The sequence below is a fragment of the Armigeres subalbatus genome, chromosome 2, assembly GCF_024139115.2.
Source record: "Armigeres subalbatus isolate Guangzhou_Male chromosome 2, GZ_Asu_2, whole genome shotgun sequence".
Classification (NCBI taxonomy): domain Eukaryota; kingdom Metazoa; phylum Arthropoda; class Insecta; order Diptera; family Culicidae; genus Armigeres; species Armigeres subalbatus.
In genome coordinates, this window is record NC_085140.1 from 301,715,953 (window position 1) to 301,741,844 (window position 25,892).

General features: G+C 39.8%; 1 protein-coding gene across 3 annotated transcripts in view; it reads left to right on the plus strand.

The window, feature by feature from the left end:
• Positions 1 to 25,892, plus strand: part of LOC134212494 (homeobox protein 2) — a 477,571-nt gene that overhangs the window by 429,740 nt on the left and 21,939 nt on the right. For 2 of the 3 annotated variants that reach the window (XM_062690425.1, XM_062690427.1), the window contains 2 exons: positions 8,909 to 9,015; positions 9,370 to 9,466. The exons of the other annotated variant lie outside the window; for it this stretch is intronic. In XM_062690425.1, the coding sequence (XP_062546409.1) occupies positions 8,909 to 9,015; positions 9,370 to 9,466 (204 nt within the window). The remainder of the gene's footprint in view (positions 1 to 8,908; positions 9,016 to 9,369; positions 9,467 to 25,892) is intronic. 3 annotated transcript variants of the gene reach the window in all.

The following is a 25,892-nucleotide window of genomic DNA, read 5'->3' on the forward strand; positions in this document are numbered from 1 at the left end:
AAATAGGAAGCATACTCGCTTGATAAGTTCTTGCTAAAAAAATCCTACCATACTTGCTCCTGTCCCCACCTACGCCGTTGGACGCCGAAGTGCCAATGAGTGAGTGAGTGGATGAACGAAGTGGATGCCAGTCCAAGTTTCGTCGGAATGCTTTATGTGCTTTACATAAAATATTACTCTTACAGCCCGACCGACATGGGTACAACCAACCGGCCTGCAGCGGAGCCCACTTCCTGCGGAATACGGCGGCGGTAGCCCGGGAAGTTTAGGATCTTGATTTCGTTGCGGCGTGGCGTTGTTGTTGGCTGAACTGTTGAGTTTTAACCTTTGGGTTCTTTATGGCTGATTCAGAGGTGGATGTGGCGTGCGAGCGGCGGCAGCTCATGCTGTGTCTTTTGCTCGTCGTGTTAATGGGTCGCCCGGAAAAGTGGAGTGCTAATTTTGGAATTTATGATGGTTAATTTTAGAAGAAACTTTTCGCGCCTTTGTCGGGTGTTTAGAGGATGTTGCATAATGAAGGATTATGCAATCAGTTGAAGGTTTTGCTTTGGTAGCAACAGGACATGCTGGTTGTTAAGCCGTATCAGATGCTTATTTATTATGTCTGCACTATCAAAGTAGCATAAACATTTTGTGTAATCGTTTCATACTGCAAAGCTTAACATATTTTTGATTCATTATTACATTTGACACAATAACGTAGCGTACTTGGCTACATATTTGGCTTATAAGCGGATAGTGGGTTCGATAACTAACTTCCCTTCAAAAAACTTTCATTCAGTTGCCTGAGTTGTAACTAACAGAATGAATACAGAATAGGTAATAGGTAAATATATATAGAATAGGTAATAGGTAATAGAATAGGGGCCCTCCTTAGCCGTGTGGTAAGATGCGCGGCCACAAAGCAAGACCATGCTGAGGGTGGCTGGGTTCGATTCCCGGTGCCGGTCTAGGCAATTTTCGGATTGGAAATTGTCTCGACTTCCCTGGGCATAAAAGTATCATCGTACTAGCCTCATGATATACGAATGCAAAAATGGTAACCTGGCTTAGAAACCTCGCAGTTAATAACTGTGGAAGTGCTTAATGAACACTAAGCTGCGAGGCGGCTCTGTCCCAGTGTGGGGATGTAATGCCAATAAGAAGAAGAAGAAGAAGGTAATATATTATGTCATAATTTGTAAAGAGCAGACAGATACCTATAACACAATTTTGGCATAGGAGCGCACTATGAGGAATTGAACGATCGCGCGATTTGCCGAAATTTTGTGTTTTGCATTGCGCGGTAATAAAGTTAATTAGTTCAGTGCGTGTTGGCCAGTGCGTGTTGGCTTTTGCATTGCGCGGCCGGTAGTAAAGTTAATTAGTTCAGTGCGTGTTGGCTCTTGTTTCGGACGGCAGAACGATCGCACGATTTGCCGAAATATTGTGTTTTGCATTGCGCGACCGGTAATAAAGTTAATTAGTTCAGTGCGTGTTGGCGTGTGCGTGTTGGCCAGTGCGTGTTGGCTTTTGCATTGCGCGGCCGGTAATAAAGTTAATTAGTTCAGTGCGTGTTGGCTCTTGTTTCGGACGGCAGAACGATCGCGCGATTTGCCGAAATTTTGTGTTTTGCATTGCGCGGTAATAAAGTTAATTAGTTCAGTGCGTGTTGGCCAGTGCGTGTTGGCTTTTGCATTGCGCGGCCGGTAATAAAGTTAATTAGTTCAGTGCGTGTTGGCTCTTGTTTCGGACGGCAGAACGACCGTGCGATTTGCCGAAATTTTGTGTTTTGCATTGCGCGGCCGGTAATAAAGTTAATTAGTTCAGTGCGTGTTGGCTCTTGTTTCGGACGGCAGAACGATCGCGCGATTTGCCGAAATTTTGTGTTTTGCATTGCGCGGTAATAAAGTTAATTAGTTCAGTGCGTGTTGGCCAGTGCGTGTTAGCTTTTGCATTGCGCGGCCGGTAATAAAGTTAATTAGTTCAGTGCGTGTTGGCTCTTGTTTCGGACGGCAGAACGACCGCGCGAGTTGCCGGAATTTTGTGTTTTGCATTGCGCGGCCGGTAATAAAGTTAATTAGTTCAGTGCGTGTTGGCTCTTGTTTCGGACGGCAGAACGATCGCGCGATTTGCCGAAATTTTGTGTTTTGCATTGCGCGGCCGGTAATAAAGTTAATTAGTTCAGTGCGTGTTGGCCAGTGCGTGTTGGCTTTTGCATTGCGCGGCCGGTAATAAAGTTAATTAGTTCAGTGCGTGTTGGCTCTTGTTTCGGACGGCAGAACGACCGCGCGATTTGCCGAAATTTTGTGTCTTGCATTGCGCGGCCGGTAATAAAGTTAATTAGTTCAGTGCGTGTTGGCTCTTGTTTCGGACGGCAGAACGATCGCGCGATTTGCCGAAATTTTGGGTTTTGTTTTGTTTTTCCCTTAGGACGGTTCGTAAGTAAATTGATGAATATATTTTATTTTATTATATATTTTATACTGTTATTGACAAACGCTCTATATTGTCGAATAGAGCTCCCTATTATTCACCTTTCCCACTAACACAAATTTTCCTTCCCGAGACATCTATGAAGGTAGTATGGGTTCCCTGCATCTTCACTAGTAGATGTTGAACTAACATTCCTTCCCTTCCTTCCGTGATTGTAAGGACGTGGCCAGGTATACAACTGCTACTGTATAGGAAAAGGTACTAATCCCAAGTACCAATTTGCGACAATACACAGTAGATTGCTCAATTCAAGCTCTGTCTGGTAAGGGGGCGGGTGTCGCGGGAGAGGGTTTTCTTCGTCGACTTCCCCTCATTTGAATGAAAGTGACAGGCAGGGAGTTTCTTTGCAGTTCATCACCTCAGAATGCAAGTTCGCATTGTTTTCTTTCGTTCTGAAGTGATAAACCACAGAGAGATCTGCTGCTTGTCACTTTTGTTTAAGGGAGGGGGGGTCGACGGGGAGAGTCTTCTCTTGCGACATTCGCCCTTATTCCAGATGGAGCTTGAATTGAGCATTGTATAGCCACCCACGATTTGTACAATCACATATGCTATGCTATGCTATGCTAGGAGCGCACTATGAGGAATTCTTATACAAATGGGCGGCCAAAAATATTTTTTCAATGAAAACTGTTTCTATGCAACATATATTATGTGAAGGAATATTTAAGAACCTTTTTTAACCCTTTAAAGGCCATCGTTAACTCTTCAAAAAATGTCACCGGCGAAAATTTAAGAAAATGTCATTTTTTGGGGCATTTTTTGTTAGTTTCCAATACAGCTTGAATGACTGTTCGGCCACATTGAGAGCTGACGTAAAGTCAATGTCAACTTCTCTCCTCGAACAGCCTAGATAGCCGTGTGGTGTCGGCAGCTGGTTATCTGGCTAAGAATAACATTACGGATTGCCTGTTCCAGTGGTAAAAGTCCACCATACAGGTGACACCTAATTCCGTGCCTATGAATGAATGGTAAGGGGGGTCTAATAACCGCAAACAGAGCCTGTGAAGCACCAGGGCCTCCTTTACAGTATTTAGCCCTCGCTGCGCTAACCGAAGCTATGGCGTAGTTGACTTTTTGCTTCTCCCAGAAAATCCGCTACTCTTATTCAATCTCAACAACGTTAAATAAGAGTGGGGTTATGAATATGTGTTTTACTTAGTTTTCAACAAATTGTCACCTACATGCATTATGGGTTTTTCACAGTGTACTCTGTGTTTCGTCTTTGACGTTCGGCTTCGGCTACTCTTGTTTAATCTCAACTTGAGGTTAAATAATGGTGGGTTTATGAATATGTTTTTTTTACTTAGTTTTCAACAAATTGTCACCTATATGGATTCGCAGCTAGGCGCAGCGTCTCTTGAAGATGGCTGGAGAGATATTCGATCCGCCATTGGTAGCACCGCAACCGCTGCACTTGGCACGGTGCCCCCGGATCGGAGAAACGACTGGTATGACGGCGAATGTGAGCAGTTAGTAGAAGAGAAGAATGCAGCATGGGCGAGATTGCTGCAACACCGCACGAGAGCGAATGAGGCACGATATAAACAGGCGCGGAACAGACAAAACTCGATTTTCCGGAGGAAAAAGCGTCAGCAGGAAGATCGAGACCGTGAAGAGACGGAGCAACTGTACCGCACTAATAACACACGAAAGTTCTATGAGAAGTTGAACCGTTCACGTAAGGGCCACGTGCCACAGACCGATATGTGTAAGGACATAAACGGGAACCTTCTTACGAACGAGCGTGAGGTGATCCAAAGGTGGCGGCAGCACTACGAAGAGCACCTGAATGGCGATGTGGCAGACGAAGCTGGCGGTATGGTGATGGACCTGGTGGAACGCGCGCAGGACATAATTCTACCGGCCCCGGATCTCCAGGAAATCCAGGAGGAGATTGGTCGTCTGAAGAACAACAAAGCTCCTGGGGTTAACCAACTACCAGGAGAGCTATTTAAACACGGTGGTGAGGCACTGGCTGGAGCGCTGCACTGGGTCATTACCAAGATTTGGGAGGAGGAAGTTTTGCCGCAGGAGTGGATGGAAGGTGTCGTGTGTCCCATCTACAAAAAGGGCGATAAGCTGGATTGTAGCAACTACCGCGCAATCACATTGCTGAACGCCGCCTACAAGGTAATCTCCCAAATTTTATGCCGTCGACTAGCACTAATTGCAAGGGAGTTCGTGGGGCAGTACCAGGCGGGTTTATGGGTGAACGCTCCACCACGGACCAGGTGTTCGCCATTCGCCAAGTACTGCAGAAGTGCCGCGAATACAACGTGCCCACACATCATCTATTCATCGACTTCAAAGCCGCATATGATACAATCGATCGGGACCAGCTATGGCAGCTAATGCACGAAAACGGATTTCCGGATAAATTGACACGGTTGATCAAAGCGACGATGGATCGGGTGATGTGCGTAGTTCGAGTTTCAGGGGCATTCTCGAGTCCCTTCGAAACCCGCAGAGGGTTACGGCAAGGTGATGGTCTTTCGTGTCTGCTATTCAACATCGCTTTGGAAGGGGTAATACGAAGAGCAGGGATTAACACGAGTGGCACAATTTTCAATAAGTCCGTCCAGCTATTTGGCTTCGCCGACGACATAGATATTATGGCACGTAACTTTGAGAAGATGGAGGAAGCCTACATCAGACTGAAGAGGGAAGCCAAGCGGATTGGACTAGTCATCAACACGTCGAAGACAAAGTACATGATAGGTAGAGGCGCAAGAGAAGACAATGTGAGCCACCACCGCGAGTTGGCATCGGTGGTGATGAAATCGAGGTGGTTGAAGAATTTGTGTACTTGGGCTCACTGGTGACTGCCGAAAATGATACCAGCAGAGAAATTCGGAGGCGTATAGTGGCTGGAAATCGTGCATACTTTGGACTCCGCAAGACGCTTCGATCGAATAGAGTTCGCCGCCGTACCAAACTGACCATCTACAAAACGCTCATTAGACCGGTAGTCCTCTACGGACACGAGACCTGGACGATGCTCGTGGAGGACCAACGCGCACTCAGAGTTTTCGAAAGGAAAGTGCTGCGTACCATCTATGGTGGGGTGCAGATGGCGGACGGTACATGGAGGAGGCGAATGAACCACGAGTTGCATCAGCTGTTGGGAGAACCATCCATCGTTCACACCGCGAAAATCGGACGACTGCGGTGGGCCGGGCACGTAGCCAGAATGTCGGACAATAACCCGGTGAAAATGGTTCTCGACAACGATCCGACGGGCACAAGAAGGCGAGGTGCGCAGCGGGCAAGGTGGATCGATCAGGTGGAAGATGACTTGCGGACCCTCCGTAGACTGCGTGGCTGGCGACGTGTTGCCATGGACCGAGCCGAATGGAGAAGACTCTTACATACCGCACAGGCCACTTCGGCCTTAGTCTGAATAAATAATAATAATAATGGATTCGCATTATGCGTTTTTCACAGTGTACTCTGTGTTTCGTCTTTAACGTTCGGCTTCGGCTACTCTTGTTCAATCTCAACGTGCGGGTTTTGAATATGTGTTTTACTTAGTTTTTCAACAAGTTATCACCTATATGGATTCGCATTATGCGATTTTTACAATGTACTTTGTGTTTGTCACCTATATGGATTCTCATTATGCATTTTTCACAGTGCACTCTGTGTTTTCGGCCATTGTTACGTCCTCAATGTTTTTGTGACACCTCTCTTTAGTCCCTAGCTTAATGCTTGTGAGTCTACATAATTGGCTTTCCTATAAATGGTATATCAAATGCATTTGCATTGTGTGACTTATCAAGTATATTTTATGCTTCGCGTTTCATTTCGTTTTACAAAATGCATCGTATGTATGTATTTTTGATTATATCGTCCTTCTCCTGATACCTGTTCCATTCTCCTTTCCAATTTCACTTCCTTTTCCTTTCCCCTTTTCCCTTCCTTTTCCGTCAGGTAAATGATGAAATAGGCCAGTGAAGGCGATGGCACAAATCTCCCAAATTGAGCGGAACGTGTCTCCTGAGCCGACGTTCTGATACCTGATACCTGATAACCTGTCAAAAAATGTCACCGGCGAAAATAAAAAAAAAAAAATTTGGGGCATTTTTTTGTTTGTTTCCAATACAGCTTGTATAAAATAGCAAGAAACCATATTTCTAGCAATAATGTTGTTCATTTTTCAATCATTACGAGATACAATTTTCAAGAAAACTTTGATTGAAGCGTTCTCGTGAAAGCCCAATTATGCGCAAGCAAATCACTCACTTAAAGGTGGTACTAGAATTATATTTCAATCCCCAATTTACAGATGAGGATGCATTTGGGGACATTAGGTTTGCGGGACCATTTTATAGCGAAGAATCAGGATAATAAAAGTTTTTCTTCTACAACTTATTGATATTAATCTTTTCGTGCAAAATAAACCAAACCATCGAAAAGCTTTAGTTTTCAGCTTTGAAATGGTATATAAAATTTTATATTTGGATAAAAATTTACTTCATAACATACAAATCAAATTAAGGAACGATTTTTTTATTTTTATCAGCTTTTTCACTTCGCCAGCCCATATCTTTTGACTGAATAAACACAGCGCTTCAATATTTTCCGATTCTTTTATCTAGGGTATATACTTTCATATGGTGTATAAATTCGACAAATTGGAGATAGTAAATTTTTCGATTAATGGCCACTAGGCTGCAGCTTATTTTTCGAATGTTTCCGAAACCTGGAACTCGTGTGTCCAAACGCTTTTTTATGGCAAAAAAAGAGTAGCCTCAGAATTTCAGGCCAAAATATTGAAGTTTAGAGGTCGCGCCACGGCCTTTAAGGTTATTTTTTGACTATCAAGTTTAGACTTTCATAAAAATAATCATAACTTTGAAAATTTTCATCCGATTTACAATCTATTGTAATTAATCTCTTCAATATTAAATTTATGAAAACTTTGTGGAACATCATATTTCTTGAAAGCAGCTCCAAATGAAATTAATTTCAAATAAATTTCTTCTTTTTTTAGGAAAATCAGTTTTACAAACGCTCTAACTTTGTCAAATATCAGCCGAATCCGGATTTTTTTATATGAAATCAAAGAGAAATTTGTATTCTAATTTTTCATAGAACAAACTGAGTTTCTAAAAGTATTATTTGGCAATGTTTTAGACCAAATACTGCAAACCAATTTTTCTATTGAACAAAGACGCTCCATAGTTGGCCATATTTTTTTTTATTTTTATAGCACATTTTAAATTTTATAGTTTCATTTTACAGTAACAGTAAAGCATAATGAAATTCTTACAGATAATCCAGACTTCTGCTAATGTACTTAATCAGTTCTATACGACTACGATATAATTCCATATGAAATGGAACTATTATATTCAAAATGTACAATAAAAATAATGAAATATGGCCTACTATGTGACGTCCTTGTTCAATAGAAAAATTGTTTTGCAGTATTTGGTCTAAAACATTGACAAATAATGGTTTTAGAAACTCAGTTTGTTCTAAGAAAAATTAGAATACAAATTTCTCTTTGATTTCATATAAAAATATCCGGATTCGGCTGATATTTAACAAAGTTAGAGCGTTTGTAAAACTGTTTTCTTTAAAAAAAAGAAGAAGAAATTTTTATCAAACATTTGGAGCTGATTTCAGGGAATATGATGTTCCACAAAGTTTTCATAAATTTAATACTGAAGAGATTAATTACAATAGATTGTAAATCGGATAAAAATTGCCAAAGTTATGATTATTTTTATGAAAGTCTAAACTTGATGGTCAAAAAATCACCTTAAAGGCCTTTGCGTGACCTCTAAACTTCAATATAAAAAAGCTTTTGGGCACACGAATTCCAGGTTTTGGAAACATTCAAAAAATAAGCCGTACACTAATGGCCACGCTTTTTCCCACAGTGGAGCGGTTCAATGGAAGAATAAAAAAGAGTGGCGAGTGGTGAAAATGTTTTCATTTGCTAAACCGCAATTACATTTGTGCACCCAACTGTTGATTGTTAGATTTCCTAACAAGAACAACTAAGGTTTCAATAATTTCAATAATTTCTCAAACTTTTCTTACAATATTTGTTTGTAAGCTTACATTTTTTGTTTGAGAATCTTACAATTTCGCATATGCCCAGTTCTTAAACAGGATTGTTAGAAAATCTAACAAACGCTGGTTGGGTGTATCAATCCATTTCTTAATATCCTAAGAACATGAAAGTACAAAATGTCTCATTCCAACAATAAACACGAATTACAAAATACCAGCATTGCTCCAATCTGTTTTGAAAAGGGGTTTCTTTTCCTATTGTTTATATAATTCATCGTGAAATACCTTTGATGATAATTGCTTGAACTAAAAGGGTGTTAATTTATTGCCACCACCGGAGCTCAAATTTTAATAACTTTTCTAACCAAAGGTTTTCCTTTCTTTCTCGTTCGTGTCCTCTTTTCAGAAGTCGCTGCTAATTGGTCGTATTCCGGTGGCCCAGATGACCGGACCGATCAAGCGTGGCCTGCTCTGGCAGCAACGGGACCGGCTTTTCTCCAGATGGAAAGAAAGGTTCGTTTCTCACGACGAAAGTGCCATTTCTACTAAAATCATGGTCGGTGCGGCGTGTACTGTTTCTTGCCTCTTTGTCCTTGCCTTCTTGGTATTAATTCGTTAGATGGCACCAGCTCATACCTAAATACCATCTGAAAAGGAAAAATGAGCTTTTTGATCTGACTGCTGATGCCATCAGAAGGCCACATTCAGCCAAACCTTTAGCGAGTGCTAATTTGATGACTATTCGTGACTGGAATTGTGCAGGGCAGGCAAAGGCACAGTACAAGCGCGCTCGATTCAACCCAAGATGGAAGATTCAATTGAAGAAACTAATGAGCCATTGTGTATGTGTACTTACGATTATTGCAGATATTTCATCCTGACGCGTGATTATCTGAACTGCTTCAAAAGGGCGTCCGGGTCAGCATCGGAGAAGATTTCCGACATGGGCCAGTTTATTTTCAAGGTAAGTTTTCGGAACTTTTTTTTACAGTAAATGATCTGTTGTTGCCGTATTTGTGACCCATTGTCGAACCGCACCACACCCCAAACCGCAGGTTGCATCACCCCACTATAGCATACGTCAGAAGGACAACTATGTAATAATTATCTTCCGGTGAGGAGACTCGTGGAAGTATGAGATTGGTACTTGTGTGGACCAGATCTATGTTGGACGCCCTGTCCAAGATGTCAATTCACTATTTCATAGCCCAACACGTAAACAAGTAGCTAATCTATTATATTAAAGTGCGCTACTTTTTTGAAACAATTCAAACTGCAATCAAGAATCAACTACCGAAAAACAATACCCTTACCTAATCCTCTAGCTACAAGTAGAGGATTATAGATGCACGCTTTGCACATCTTTTACCAACGATACGATGGTTGCACCAGAGCTGATTTGAATATCACTTTCACCCAATATTTGCTGCAGTGGAAAAACGAGTAGATATCTACTCCACTCTCAGGCACAGGTCCTCACGTTCCAACCAGGAACGGATATGCCGCAACTATCTTTTCATATGTCGGAAAAGCGGAATATGTCGACGATGATCACATGCACCCGTCGTCGTTTGTGCTCCCTTCCGCTGTCTGTCTGGATATTTGATTGAATCATCGTCCTTGCTGAACGGCACCGAGTCGACCCACATTCTAGGGCAGGTACAACGGAATATGCATAACTATGGTACGGTACGGCACCGGCAGCAGTATTATTGGGTTCTGTAAAACAAAGGTGGGACACCCAATCGGAAACTGTACCATCATTGATTGGCATTTGGGGTGGTATGGCGCTATTCGAAACGTGGGGTGCCACCAACTGACGAGGCTCCCTGAATACAATTCGACAAATGGCAAAACGATTCAATTTCCTTTCGGGGGTTTTGCGAGATAAATGACACCTAATTACCCGCATTGTTAAGTTCCTTCCGGTTGATCGGCGGGTGGTCTGATGGCGCTGCATCGGGCTCACTGCTGCCCATTCGTTCCCATTGCGGGCGGATTCGGTTTGTGTTTAGATATTTGCCTGGCATTTGTAATTATTGCGACTGCCAGCGAGCTTAATAAATTCATTAATTAGATGTAGGCGTCAACGGGGAGAAAACGATTCGCACTGCTAACACATCGGAATGTTGGGGTGGTTTTGAGGAGGTTGGATTTCTTGAATGGGGAGGCCGAGGTGGGGGTGTTTTGGAGACAGATAAATAAATGACTATCAGTTAATGGAAGCATGGGAATGACCCGCTTTCATACGAATAGAGCAAGGCTCTGCTATTGTTTCAGTAAATGCCACCAGGAATTGAGCCTTTATTTAGGTCGAATAGATGGAATAATCCTTGTCTTGTATTGAAATTTATTACCATAGTGTTTCTCAAGTAAGCTTCATGTCCCATTGAGATTAACGAAGTGAATTGTTTCATTTTCTGACATGTCATTTGATGTTCTGTTGATACCTAACATAAAATTCATTGGAAATGAAAAATGAAACATTTCGTTCAGGCACGTCTCAAGTAAGCATTGCTACAAGGAAACTAATACGGACGTGTTGTTATACTATAGATTTAATCACGATGGGTCGTGAATAATGGAAAAATTGGGAATGATTTAAAATCGATTGACGAGAAGCAGCTTGTTAATTGAATGCTGTTGATTGTAGCTGGAAACCATCAATCTTGATAATTGAAATACCGAAGGCGAAGATATTTATCGCTTTTGATAAATGGGCAATTTAAGGCAATTCATTTGCAAAATAAAAGTCTGTACATATTTGAATATTCCAATTGGATTATTTTCTTATTATTGATAATAAGTACAGATCGGCACTCTGCAGTTCACTATGTCAATGGTAGATAAGGCTTGTACGCGACAAAATCTGGACACCTTCAAACACGTATAACTTAAAAAAACCATCAACTAGTGAAATATTTCGTAGATTAATGAATGTATGTGTGTACTTTCTGAAAATATATTTCTTATAAGTGTTACAAGTTCGTAGTGAATAATGGCTTCGAAGAAATTGTAGGTTCGGAAAGAATTGTGTGCAGTCGCCATTGAAATTCGGGTCTCTCGATCCAGAAACTGACATAAAAACATTTTGTTTTCATGTGAACACTGCTCAAAGCGTTTTAAAATATGTCGATACTTGTTTGACAATATCTAAAACATCAGAGAGTGGATCAAAAACGGATTTTATGAGCCACCAGAAGGATACGAGCTCGAAACAGATTCTACTGAGGATGTCAAATCATTCGGCACGTATTATTTCTTAGAAAATTCAAATGTCACCAAGTTTCGTGCATACATCGAAGCATCGATAAGGAATGAAGCCATTTGAAGTGGAAAACGTACCGAAATAAACCAACAGCAGTTTATTTTTATTCTTAAAGTTATGTGTCCAGATTTTGTCGCGAACAAGCCTTAGTTGTGAGAGCAGTGTTGTCTTTTTTACCATTCTCATACAAGTTGTACCGAAAGACCATTCTTGCAGTTCAAAGAGGCTACACCATATATTCATACTATATCAAAAAATACCCTTTTTTCGTTTTTTAATTTATTTATTTTTATTTATTAGCATTAGCATTAGCATTGAGCAATTCGCACAAATTCGTAGGTTGTGCAAGCCAAGACTATTGTATGAGAGTAGCATCACTTTCATCCGTTACCACAGATATTGATTTGGGACTAATCACTATCTCTTAGATGGAAGCAATGCACTTTCCAATAGTCGAGATCTGTCCCGGCCACGTCCTTGCGAATGCTGAGGAAGGGGAAGGATGGTTAGTTGGACACCTACTTAAGAAAGATGCAGAGAACTCTACGACCTCTCATAGGTGACACGGGAGGTTTTGGGATTGTGTGGAACGTTATTTACAGTAGGAATCGTTTTGGTAGAACGTGAAGCACAGAAAGATAGAAATACAAAGTAGGAAAGGAACGGGCCTGGAATTGAACCCATGACCTCCTGCTTATAAGGCAGAAGCGGTAATGGACTCTCGTACAATAGTCTTGGCTTGTACCACCTACGAATTTGTGCGAAATGCTTAATGCTAATGCTAATTTTGCTGAAGAAACTGGGGACCTAGCTCTCTTCTGTGATTTTTCAGAGCCAATCTGAAACACTGGGCATATATGACCCATCCGTCCCGGAAGGGTTAAGGGTGTCAAATATTTTCAAATTTATTGTTATGTTATCAACGGATACCACCTTATCTTAGGGGACGTCCATAAATTACGTCACGCTTTTAGTGAGAAGAAGAGGGTTTCTAGAAGTGTGACTACTCATATAATTTTTTTTTGGAAATTTAATACAAAAAGCGGGGCAATGGACGTTTTCTTGACTTGATGATCAATATACATTTCCTATGTATAAAAATTTTGTTTTCTTTCACTAACTCTTGCCTCCACTAGCACGTGGTTTATGGACAGTATCTTAGCATTTAAAATTGTTAGAACCTGAAAATTTAATATTTCCCAGCAACAAGGTACCCCGGGGTAAGTGGGACCTAAAAAAACGCTAGTTCAGCAAAATCATTAACGCATACTCAGAAAACAGGGTATTTCAGGATAATAACCACGGATACATCATTATATGCTTCTGTTGTTGAAGTGTAGACGTGTTGTAAACCATTTATTCAGTTATAAAAATATTGGTAGTAACATAAGGGGCTGTCCATAAACCACGTAGACTCTTGGGGGGGGGAGGGGTTTCGGAAAAGTCTACGATAGTCTACGAAGGGGGACGGGGGGGTTTACCAAAAGTCTACGTAGACTTTTTATTTTTTTAAACGATTTATACAGCAGCTTTGTACGAAGTTCACTCGTTTGATTTTTTTCAGAATTTTCCGGTTTTTTTTTTCTCCATAAAAGTGTAATGAATTTCACTGATTTAACAACCATGGATTTCACCAGGAAATTCTTCTGTGTTGAGCAGGAAAATTCTCCAAAGGAGAATTTGGAAACTATGGAAATTAAATAATGCTGTACTTTAACGGTTTTTTTATTTACAAAGGAAGCATTTTGGAATATCATTTTTTTTTTTAACATTATTGACCGCCTACGGTTGCTACTCCGTTATTGCCAGGTCAGCTGTAATTACACAGAGAACCAACAGATGAAGTTTGGGACTAACATCATCTTCAGTGTGTAAGAACTGGTTACCCAAAAATAAGCAATACCAGCGCCGGCCGTGTCCGAATGCAGGTCAATTAAGGAATGGGTAGGAAAATGTTGACGTGATACTCGCTTTGATAGAAGCCGACGAGTCATCTGCACTTCCACGAGAAATCACTGGGATGTTGGATATATGGGGTAGGGAGTGTGGCAGGGTTCGTTTTGGTAAACGGTATGCCGTGTATAGCGTGTAATGTGATCTAAAATAAAATTAATCGACCGAACGTTCAATATTTTTATTATATCGACCGCACTACACTTTCACTTTCTGATGAATTTACTCCCCCGCACAATGCAGAACAAAATTTCGGTGACCGGCCGATCGTTTTGCTTTCCGCATAAAGCAAAACTTAATTTCGGCGACCGGCCGATCGCTCTGCTTACTGGAGAATCACGATTGGACAAGAGACAAATTTACACTTTCTGATGAATTTACTCACCCACACAATACAGAACAAAATTTCCGGCACGAATGCGAGTGGTATTGGGGCGAAAAATACCGTGCGTCTCCACCGAACTGGAGGAATGTTCGAAAGAAACGTTTTGAGAAACGCACACTCGTCGTCTCCAGTCGCCGTTGGATGATCGGTCCAGTTCCGGGATCACCAGATGCGGCCCACCGCCACCAGCGCCACCCAGCGGGCTGGGCGGGCTGGCCACGGGAAAAGCTTTTATCCCCGTTTTTAATACGCGCGTTCAACCGTCCGAAAAAACCGCGTCCTATCAGCTGAAACTGGTGGCGTCCCCGCTGAATGACGTCACGGGGCCCAGCGCACTGATACCGGGAGATGGGGCGTAGCACCGACCGCCGAAGGAACGCAAGAACACGCGCCGAAAACAACCGTCACAGCAGTTGTCGAAATTAGGGGCGGAACACTAGTCATCCGACACACTCGTCGGGAGATGGGGCGGAACGCCCGTCGTCCGATTCGCCTGAAATGGCTGACAATGACAACTGACAATTCAAAAGCACTACACTCGTCTTATGCAGGGTATAGGTTTTGATAATAATACATTAAGAAGCAAGAACCGGAACGTGCTCACCATTTTTGTAGGTCCATCCGCTGTTTTTCATCATAAAGGACCTCAGAGGCAGCCCTGCCAAACATCCGCAAAATAAGCACCAGCACTGAGCAATAATCCCACGACCAACATGCTGTGCTTTACCATCTTTCCTTCTTCACCAGCCAGCTGATATTTTTAAAGGAAAACACTGGACACACAAATGTTGTCAAGAAACACGACCACTCGCGATACCATGCCTCTCCATAGTTCCATTAAACCAACTCGGTTTGAAAAAAAAACCCAGATTAATCCACCTAGCGGTGATGATGCCTTTCTCGCTCGTTCAAAATAGTTGATAAACATATATGAAAAGTCTAAAATAACAATTGGTGAATAAGACTTATTTTTCACATTTATTTATACCAGATGAACCGGCCTAGGATCGAAGATCTCGTAAATAAAGATAGATTGAATTTAAAATTCGCATTTGTTATAATTGCTGCCGGATGCAATTTGTTACAAGCAAATCGGATGAAGTTGAGTGAGTGCCCGGAAAATGTGATGAGGTTGTGCAGTTGCACAAATCGAGTTTCAGGCATAGTAGGGACACGGCAGGTATTTTCGTCTGTTCGTCATAGTCTCGAAAACCAATAAAAGAGACGCTTTTTTGTAAAACGCATACGTACCAAATCGTAAGTTCAGGAGAAACGTTCTGCTATAGTGGAGTTCTAGCAAATGTACGTTGCTTTCGTTGGTTTTAGCCCCTACGACGATGGACGGAAATACCTGCCGTGTCCCTATAAAAATTTGTATTTTGGCCATAACTTTTGAGCCCATAGTGAGTTCGGGCTGATTTTTAATGTGAAACAATGGGACAGGATTCGCCGTTTAAATAATCGGTTCAGGATAAGATTTCGAAAAATGAGTTAGATTTTTTTGCACACATGCACATACACATACTTCTTCTGAAAAAGTTCGTATCGTTTGCTTTGAATACGAGAAAAGCAAAAAAACGGTGGTGAGAAAAAACAAATGTTTCCATTTGTCAAACTTTCGAGTGCTTTCCTATTAAACTATTAAATCCATTAAATCAAAAGATGTTTTAGTTACAAGATAAAGTTTGTCGCTGTCGTCGCTGTCCGGAACATCTTTTGCCGGCGATGATAGGGGAGCTAAATGTCAAAGAAGGAAAATCCATACGATTTGACAGCTTGATACCCAACATGTTCCGGACAGCAGAACAAAGGGAACCGAAGCGACAATCTTTATCTAGTAACTAAAATATCTTTTATTAAATCGAAAAAAACCGAAAACGTGTGCATGCGTGAACCGGTCTGCAAAAATTCACTCGATGTTCGTTCAAAATCGGGTCAATCTTAAAAAACAGCACTTTTTCGATTTTTGTTTTGAATTTAAAAAATATTTAGTGGCGTAAAAAATATAGGTTAATTGGGAATGTTGACCTTAAATAAGCCAAAGAATCGATTAAGGGAATGAACATTTTTGACGAGAAAGGTAAATTTTTGCTGATGAGCAGTTCCATTTTTGTCATTATCATTCAAACACTTTGCAACAAGATTTATAAATTTGATCCGACTTAAAAAAATCTGAAGAGAATTCTACTGGGGTTGTTTTTCTTTATATGGAAAGCATTTCACAGTAATTGGTATGAATGTATGGTTAAAATTGAATATTTTAATATCTAAACTGATCCAATATTATTTATCAGATCACTCTTTACAGGTAAACGATTCAAGCACAAAATCTGATAGATAACGCGTGACAGAGCTAGTGTTACCAAAATCAGCATTTTTGAGCTCATATTGTGCAATACTTTATATCGTAATGATAACATATATCGGAAAATCGAAAATCGTTGCTTACCTTCGTTTAATTTGTTATGGATTATAGCAAGGCTGTTTTCGATCATTTAGTAATATGGTTTCGATAATTTAGTAGTTTGTCAATAACTTATTTCAGAGGTTAAATTTCAAAAGTGATATGTGGAGGACGTGATATGTGGATGTGGAGCGAAGGTTTTTACAACTCTGCCTAATTGTTGTTTCTATTGCACTAATAACAGAGTTATAGCGCTAGTTGCAGTAACTTATTATACAGACTGATCGTAATTTTGTTATCATTTAGTATTAGTAACTAGTGCTTTAACTCTGTTATTAGTTGAATTAAAACAACAAACTATTAGGCAGAGCTGTAGAAAAATAATCGCACTAGAACTCTGCTGTAACACGTTTTGACATTTAACCTCTGGAATGAGTCATTGTAGTTTGTCAATGATCGAACTAAGACTATTAAATTATCTAAAACATACTTGGATTATAGAAAAGTTTGAATACTTTTTCTACTGACTTCCAAAAATAGAAAATTTTCTCCGAAGCCTACCAAAACTCATTTTTTTCTTACATAATCCGAGTGCTTTTTATTTGAATTCTTTTAACAGACATGCTGTCACTATGAACGGGGTTCCAATTATTTGGTCTAGCGTCCAAGATTTAGGACTTATGTATAGCATGAATGAATTAACTATCAAAAACCACACAGAAGGTATGCAAGCAAAAAGGTACAAAAATAGTAAGTGAATATTCATAGAAAACCAAAATTAAAAAAAAAAAATGATTTACAAACTAATTGTTAGGCTAGCCATGTTTTACATATACTGTGCCAATATGGGTTATTTGCTGCAACGCCAGGAAGAATGCATTTACAGAGGATTCAAAATAAAATGTTGAAATTGATTATGAAGTTGCTTCCCTGCGCACCAAAACAATAAGAATATTACATGTGACTTATTTGAATGAAATGACACAAAAGCCCCTGACGTAAACTCAATCGTGCCGTTTTGACTCAAATCCCGAACATGACTTATATTCCGATACAACTAAACTTTTTATCGGTTCAGATTATATGCCACCGAACCAAAGCACAGCCCCCGGTGCGTTACCGCACGTATGCACAAGCAGCCTATGTCTTGATGTAGTAAAATAGTTATTTATTGCAAATTGCGTAGCCTCTTGTTCTTCGAACACTAACACCTCAAGTAACAAAGATAGCTCAGTGGTAACGTAATAGGCTCTCATTCAGAGGATTTATGTTCGATCCTCGTGTAAGCCATCTTTTTTTTTTTTCAAAACTCATATTTTCTAGGTGTGTGGTATACAGTCAAACCTCCATGAGTCGATATCGAAGGGACCATCGACTCATGGAAATATCGAGATGAGGAATAGCAAATCTTTGGAAAGCTGTTTGAAGGGACCATCACAGTAACCCAGAAAATATTTTTTAATTTGGCATAATTTGCTTCCATGAGTCGATATCGAGTCATAGAACATCGACTCATGGAGGTTTAACTGTAATACGCATTGCAAGAAAAAATTTAAATACTAGAAAATTCAAGCGCTTTCAAAAAAAAAATTGTTTTTAATATTTTCCATGCTAATAATCAATGGAACGTAATGCTGTGTATTGTTTATATTTATATTCATGACATTTCTATAATTGAATCCATCTGATTATTTGGAATATTTGAAAGAATTCAGGTCTGAACTTTAGATGATGGAGGTGGGAAACGAAACATAAATAAATAAGTTGAGAATCGATATGTACTCAACAGTTTTCTTTAATGATTGTTAGCAGAAACAAAATAGCTTTTGATTTATCTTGGTAGTAATCAAACTTGCCCACCGAGTTTTAGTAGACACTAAACATAAGTACGAAATTATATTCTATTGCTTCAATGCACAAAAGAAAATATGCTTTACTGAATAGAAAAGACATAATTATTCAATAAAATTAGAAGCTTGCGAGTTTATGGTGCAGCAGACGCTATATCCAAGGAATTGAGACAAGGGATTTCCCTCTGCGCGTTATTTCCGCGGAGCTTTCCAAAATTTTATTTTTTCCGTAATACATACTCATGAACCAGTATCCCCAAATCTCATTTGCTCGGATCAACATTCAACCCAGCTGAGCTAAAATAGAACATTGCCACACGCAATGCGAAGTGTGTTGGCGATGCTTCCTTTGGCAATATTCATCCGACGGCAAGAGACTGAAGCGAATGCGCATGCGTCCCGCGTCTTCCCGCACACCAGCTGCGCACCCATATGATGATTGAACGCCACAAAGAATGATGCATGCATAAGGCTATCTGACGTTTATCATCTTTCTCTTGCACGCGCATAGACGGGATGGGGTTTGTTGTCATACGGAAACGCTTCCGAAGCGTTTCCGTATGAAAACAAATCCTATCCTTTCCGTGCACGTGCAAGAGAAAGATGATAAAACGTCGAATAGCCTATATGCGTAAAAATAGAACAGAAGCACGGCTTGCCGCTGATGCTACGATGGTTAAGCCAACCGATCCACAGTGGCGGAAACCCAGACAAAACCCAAAACAAATCGTTCTTTCGTGAAGCTGATATTATTTTAATTTTGCACATTTAGTCAATGGTAATTCCTCAATTTGTTAATTGTAGTTGGTAAATTTAATTTTTGGTGACTTGGTTCAAGTTGATGGTGTAACATATATGTATGGGAAAATTAAATTTGACTAAACTTTGTATCGGGAAAGATTCGGAAAGAACTGATATTGAAATATATATTTTGTCACTTAACAGTGGTTAGTTTGGCGAATTGCGCCTTGCTGCACCAAAGCGGGAAATTTACTGTTTCAAGGTTAGAATTAAGACGCTGCTGTGATTCTAAGTCATGGGCTTCCGGAAGTCTTTGGATAGCATAGCATATGTCGGATAACTATTTAAATTTCAAAATGAATTCAGCGTTACAAAATTACTGTTGCTAAATTTTAAGCGCAATCGTAGGTTTAGTCGAGCATTTGTATGGGGGACCACCACTGCACGACTGCACATTGCCATTCCTTCTTTTAGGCGCATTCGAACGGGAAAGCGTTGAACGTGTTAAACAAAACACGATGCTTTTTGAAATTGCTATATGACGACTGAGGAGTATTTACAGGCTGTTATATTGCGATTCTTTTCTTAAATCCGCAACCTGGCGCGCCAGTTACGCGCCGGCTCCCGTGCGCCGAGTTGTGCGCCATGCAAAAAGTAAATAAAGCAATGTCAAACAGATGTGATCTTTTGGCGCGGTTTTTCACATTCGCTTTTAAGGTATGCAACATATTATTGTCCCTCGATGGATAGTTAGTCTTTGGTGGAATAAACGGGATCTTTTTATTTTTTTACATTTGTTGCTACTGCATTTGGATCAGTATACAGTATACAGTACTGTAGTAATAATTCCCATTAGGTAATCGTGTGTAATATGTGATGAAATATTTTGCATTTCCGTAATCAAGGTACCACAATATGGCAAATACCTTAGCGGCGCACAATCGAGAGAAAAAGAGATGAAATAGCAAAATGCTATAAAATCTCGAGAAGCATAATATAGGGTATTTGTGCTTTTCTTAGCGCTTGATAGCAATAAGACATGAGAAAAGTTATGTCTAACGTTTAGCAGAGAAGAGGATTTTTAATTATTGAAAGGATGTCCTATCGTAAAAAGGTCACCAAAAAATTACTATTTAGTTCGAATCAATATTGAATCTACTTTTTTCTCAATTAAAGTAACAGCGTATCCAAGCGATTTCAATAGTTTATCTATTAGAGCATCATTACTGGGCGCGAGTGTTTTGATCATCCTCGCAACGCTGTCATTTTAGTTTAGTCACTCTTTTTCGCACTGGTCACTATTTTCGGTTATCATTTTGGTGGCTGCATTCCGTACAGGTGACGTTTAATAGTTCATCAAATAGCAGCGCTGTTATCGCGCTACCAAATTTGATCACCTGTCCGCTGCGCTACTGTTTTAGCAGCGCGTTTAGTAGCGACCGGAAAAGTGTCAAGTAATGATACTGCGCTGCCAAACGGCTTATACTCACCACCGGCAATCTTGCTCTAAGTTAATGTATTGAAACTGTATATTTTAATAACCAACGGTAAAAGCTAATATTTTCTTTTCTCGATCCATGAATACTTCCAGTATAGGAATTGGTACCCTAGCAGGATAAACTCTGATGCTTATAGAGGTAATGAATATATGCCCAATTCGATGATTTATATTTGTATGTATCTTGCCACATACTATGTGTATTGATGGTGCTGTGGTTTAGTAGCCGCTTCCCGATGAAGAGATCACGAGTTCGAGTCCAGATTAGAGCATTTTGCTTTTTTTTTGCACGTAAAAACAGTTTTTTGGCCATAACTCCGAAACGCAAAGTTCAATCGATCTAATTTTAAATAGGAACCAATGGGACTGCATTCCGCGTCGAATGCAACTTGTTGCGCGGATAATGATAAATGCCCAAAAACGTGTCTCACATTTTTGTACACATACACACACACACACACACACACACACACACATACAGACATCACCTCAATTCGTCGAGCTGAGTCGATTGGTATATAACACTATGGGTCTCCGAGCCTTCTATAAAAAGTTCGGTTTTGGAGCAGTTCTATAGCCTTTCCGTATACCTAGTATACAAGAAAAGCAAAAACATAATTATAGTTAACTTTCGGGAGTTATCGGCAGCCAAAACGAAAAAATCACGCTGTGAAAACTTTTGACGTCCGTCCGTCGCGCGCCCCACGCTTCGATCCAAAACACGTTGGATTCACGTTTAAAAGAACATTAATTAAGCGTGTAGATTATTTTCAGTGTATAATATTTTCCGTAAGGTGGAGACGGGATAAAGGCTCCTCTAGACCTAAGCGATTTCCTCACCGCACAACTAGTCGCCGCGATTCTATCATTGGGCCGCTGCAGGCAATGTTCCATTCACGTTTCCACACCAACGGCGACAGAATCGCAGTCACCAAGCGATAGAATCGCGTCGCGCTTGTAGCATCTCGTGTGTTTGGGGAAACCTTAAATGCATATCAAACATGTTCGGCCATGCTCGTACGGAGTAGAAAAGTGGTAGTTGAAACAGATTTTTTCACATTGTCTTCAAGTGTCACTTCAAGCCACCCAACAGTTTGCACAGACTGAAACTATATCTACTTACTCAAATAAGGTCAGTATTTGTCCAGAAGTTGGACCTAAAGGCTAATTTGGAGTTCGGAAAAACACATGCAAATCCCGCGGAGGAACAATTCGGTTTAAATTGCGTTGGGAAATGCGTAATCTCCGACGGAAATTTATTATGAAAAAAAAAACTATATAAAGTGGGTAGTGAAAAGTGAGAAATGTAAGAAGTGTGAAGAGAAAACTGAGTAATGAAAAGCGAGAAATGGAAAATGAGAAGTGAGCAATGGGTAGTAAGAAATGAGCAGTGAGAATGAGAAGTATGGAGTTAGTTATGAGTGAGAAAAGAAAAGTGAAAGGTGACTAATGAGAAGTGAGAAATGAGTTGTGAGAAGTTAATAAAATTAATAGCGTGGAGTGAGCAACGGGAATTGAGAAAAAGAAGTAAGAAGAGTAAAGTGGGAAATGAGTAGTGATAAGTAAGGAATTAAAAGTGAGCAGTGAAGATTGAGAAATTTGAACGAAAACTCAGAAATAGTAAGTAGTGAAAAGGCCACCTCTTCCTCCAACTCACTCACTTCTCTCACTCTCTCTCTCATTTACTCACTCTCTCTAACTCACTCGCTTACTCTCTCGCTCTAACTAATTCTCACACACTTAATCAGTATTTCAATGTTCGGTATTTTGTTTGCCGAATTTCAACTGCAAAATTTTGTTTTTACCGAAATATTAGTTTTTTAGTTGATCACAAATGACTGTCAGTAATAAATTTCCGAGTTTTGGTAAAAAATTATCTTTATTATTCTGACGTTTACTTATTTTTACTGAACAAATCATTTAATCCCTAAATTACTGAACAGCACAAAAAATCGGTACAAATCTATACCAAATTTACCGAATAGCCATTAAAAAATGCTCGATGTTGTTTTCTCGATTCTTTTTTTTCGGTTGAGCTTCCATTTTGAAAATTATTTCCGTCGTGCTGGTTGACGCGTTTCAAAAAGTGAACTTTTCAGCCACAGATCGCACAGCTGTGCGTAAAACAAGTGAAATGCATCATGAGAACCGGTTCCTCCCGAGGTGCCTCCTACCTCTGGGAACTTTTTCTTAAAAGAATTTGTCATGGAGAATAGCCCCTTGAATTATCGTAACTAGTTTGCGAAAAACCGACGGTGTGACGGTGCTAAGGTCGGTGTGCTAAGGATGATGTCGGTGTGTTGTGATTTGGCGATGTGCTAAGGATGATGTTAATAAAAGACAGATTTTCTCTTCTATAGCCTAGGATTCAATCCCTGTCTAACAATAATAAATTATAACCGGCGCAAGTCTTCATTTATTCATACTTACAGCCTGTTCAGATAAGGATAATTCACGAGGTATTTCACTAGGCAAAGGTATTGATTAGATACACTGTCCAGTCGGTAAAATATTTTCCAAAAAATAAATCCTCATTTACTGACTAACTCAGTTATTTGCATATAAACAAACATCCTTCATTACCGATTTTAATGTTTATTTGACATTTCTCGTTCATGCTGAAAACTCGGTAATGTAAAATATTGCTGTTGAAATTACTGGGTGATCCGAAGTCCAAAAACTCAGTAAAATTTTACCGACTCCGGTAAAATAAAGTAGCTGTGCACTCTATTACTCTCACTCACTAACTCTCATTCACTCACTCAATCTCACACAAATACTCATTCTCACTCATTCACTCAATCTCACACACGCACTCATTCTCACTTACTCACTCACTTACATTCACTCAATCATTATTTAACTCATTCATTCTCACTCACTCATTCTCACTCACTAACTCTCACCTTCACTTTGACTCACTCACTCTCTCATTCAGTCACCCTCACTCATTTCCTCTTTCTCTCTCTTCCACCCGACCAGTTAGTCATAACAAAATTTTATCACAATTATATCAATATGTGTTACAAATAACAAAACTTGCAATAATTTTGTTATAAATTCTCTGCCAAAGATGGAGAAAAGAAAGTTTCACGATCGTCATAACATGATTATAACATAATGTGTTATGTTTATTTCTACCGAAAAAAAATTGCCTACATTTTTGGTAGATAGGAATTGGAACCTAGAATTCGAACCTACATTCAAAGTTGAGCCAGCTGGACAAAGTTAATTGCCTACATTATGGATAATCAGAATATTTTCAAGAACATAATTTGTTATAGTACAAGCTATTTTCACCACTTTTCATGTAACACAACGAGTTATATTTTTGTACAATAAATAACATATTTAGTAATGTTTTTGTTAAAACTAGAAGAGATTTTGTTACAATTTTTGTTATTTTAACTACTAATGGTACATGTTTTATAACAACCGATGTTATAAAAAACTACTGTAACAGAATAACAAGCTCGGATATAAATCTGTTACTATCTACTGGTCGGGCACTCAATCTCTTTCACTCACCATCTCGATTTCTTTCGCTATATCTCCCTCTTGTTATCTTTCCATCTTGTCGTGTGTATTTGAATAAAGAAATCCGAATCAAAACATCAGAAGTGTAAACTCAAGCACGGGCGCGGATACGCAGATTCTCAAAACCCGAAGCAAAATCCTGAAGTGAATCCTGAAGTAACCCTGAAGTAACCCAATTACGAACAATGAAGACTTATCGGCGGAAAATTCTTCTTGACCAAACCTGGAGCAAAATCCCGTGCACATGTTTTCCGAACCGTAAACCAGCCTTAAAGGCTACCTTAGACCTCGGGAAAATTTTCCGCCGGATTTTGATTCCCGTCCCACGTCAAAATCGTCATCGGCGACATGAACGCTCAGGTAGGAATAGTCTGCAAACCGCATTGAACGACAACGGCCAACGATGCATAAACTTTGCAGCCTCCTTTGCACAGACCACTCCGGCCTTAGTCTAGTAATAAATAAATACTTTTATGAACTGTAATATTTTTAACCAAAATACATCATCAAACTACATCTTCGAAAAGCATGTTCAAATGCTCAAATATGACTGATTTTTTTCGCCGAGATCTCAGCATTTTTTGTTTATTTTCCCGAACCGGACACCGCCAAGTTTCAGCAAACATAATTTTTGTCGAGATCTCGGTAAAAGTGACGTTTCAGTTGCCGAAATACAGCAAATATTTTGTTGAGAATTAGTAATAAACGAAATTTTCTGCCGAAGTTCAGTTTTGATGCCCAATTTTACCGAGCTCGAAATAGAAAAAGTTAGTGTGTGGTTCGTATGAATCATAAACTATTATATGTTGTTCTGAAAACTCAGATGTGAATATGTACTTCATGTGGAGATTTTGATTTGAAAAATGTATTGGAGGTAACCACTTTCCCTTTGATGGGATTCGAACCCACGACCCTCAGTACGTTAGGCTGACATTAATTTAAATTTCGCATTAAATGGCTTAGGTGTCCGTCACAGGGGATCTCCCCCTACAAATTATAACGTTTCCCACCTCCCCTAATTAAACGAAAATTGGGATAGGATGACTGTGAATAGAGATTTTTTCAATTCGTATTTATATAATCCCATCCCACATATTGCATTGCATCGCTTACTGAAGTTGATCTCGTTGAAATATCCTTTTAGGCTAACATATTACCGTACAGCTGTGGAGATGCAGAGGTCTCTAGTAGCAACGTGGGTTAATCTAGCAATCCGGAGTCGTCGCTGTTATCGTTATGTTAAAAATGCATAAGTTTTCGAAACGTGTAGATTGAAAATGGTAGCTTAGTTCTAGACAATCATGAAGTAGAAACTACGAATTATACTGTCATAATGATCATGCTTAATTGAATTTCCAACGGATAGAAATTTTAAACTTCCTTCCATCGTAAAATCTATTGGTAATTCTCAAAGGTTTCATAGGAATTTCTATCCCCCGAAGTACCCAAAGTGCATTAGAAATACTTTCAAACTGTTGAATATCTACGGAAATTCCATTCCATTACGTCAGGAGTATAGCTTCCTCGACAACACGCAAACATTTTTCATCCGATGAAATATATTTTCACTAAAAGTAAACACGGCGGTCATAACAACATGTCAAATGCTGTAAAAAGTATTACCGCAAGGGGTTTTTCCTCGGCGAACCACTTATTTGAGTTAGCCATGGTTGAATACATTAAGCAGAATCGTTTCCTATACGGTTTTGGTCGTTTATCATCGCGAAGCGTTTAGATGAACTGCCGGTGAGCAT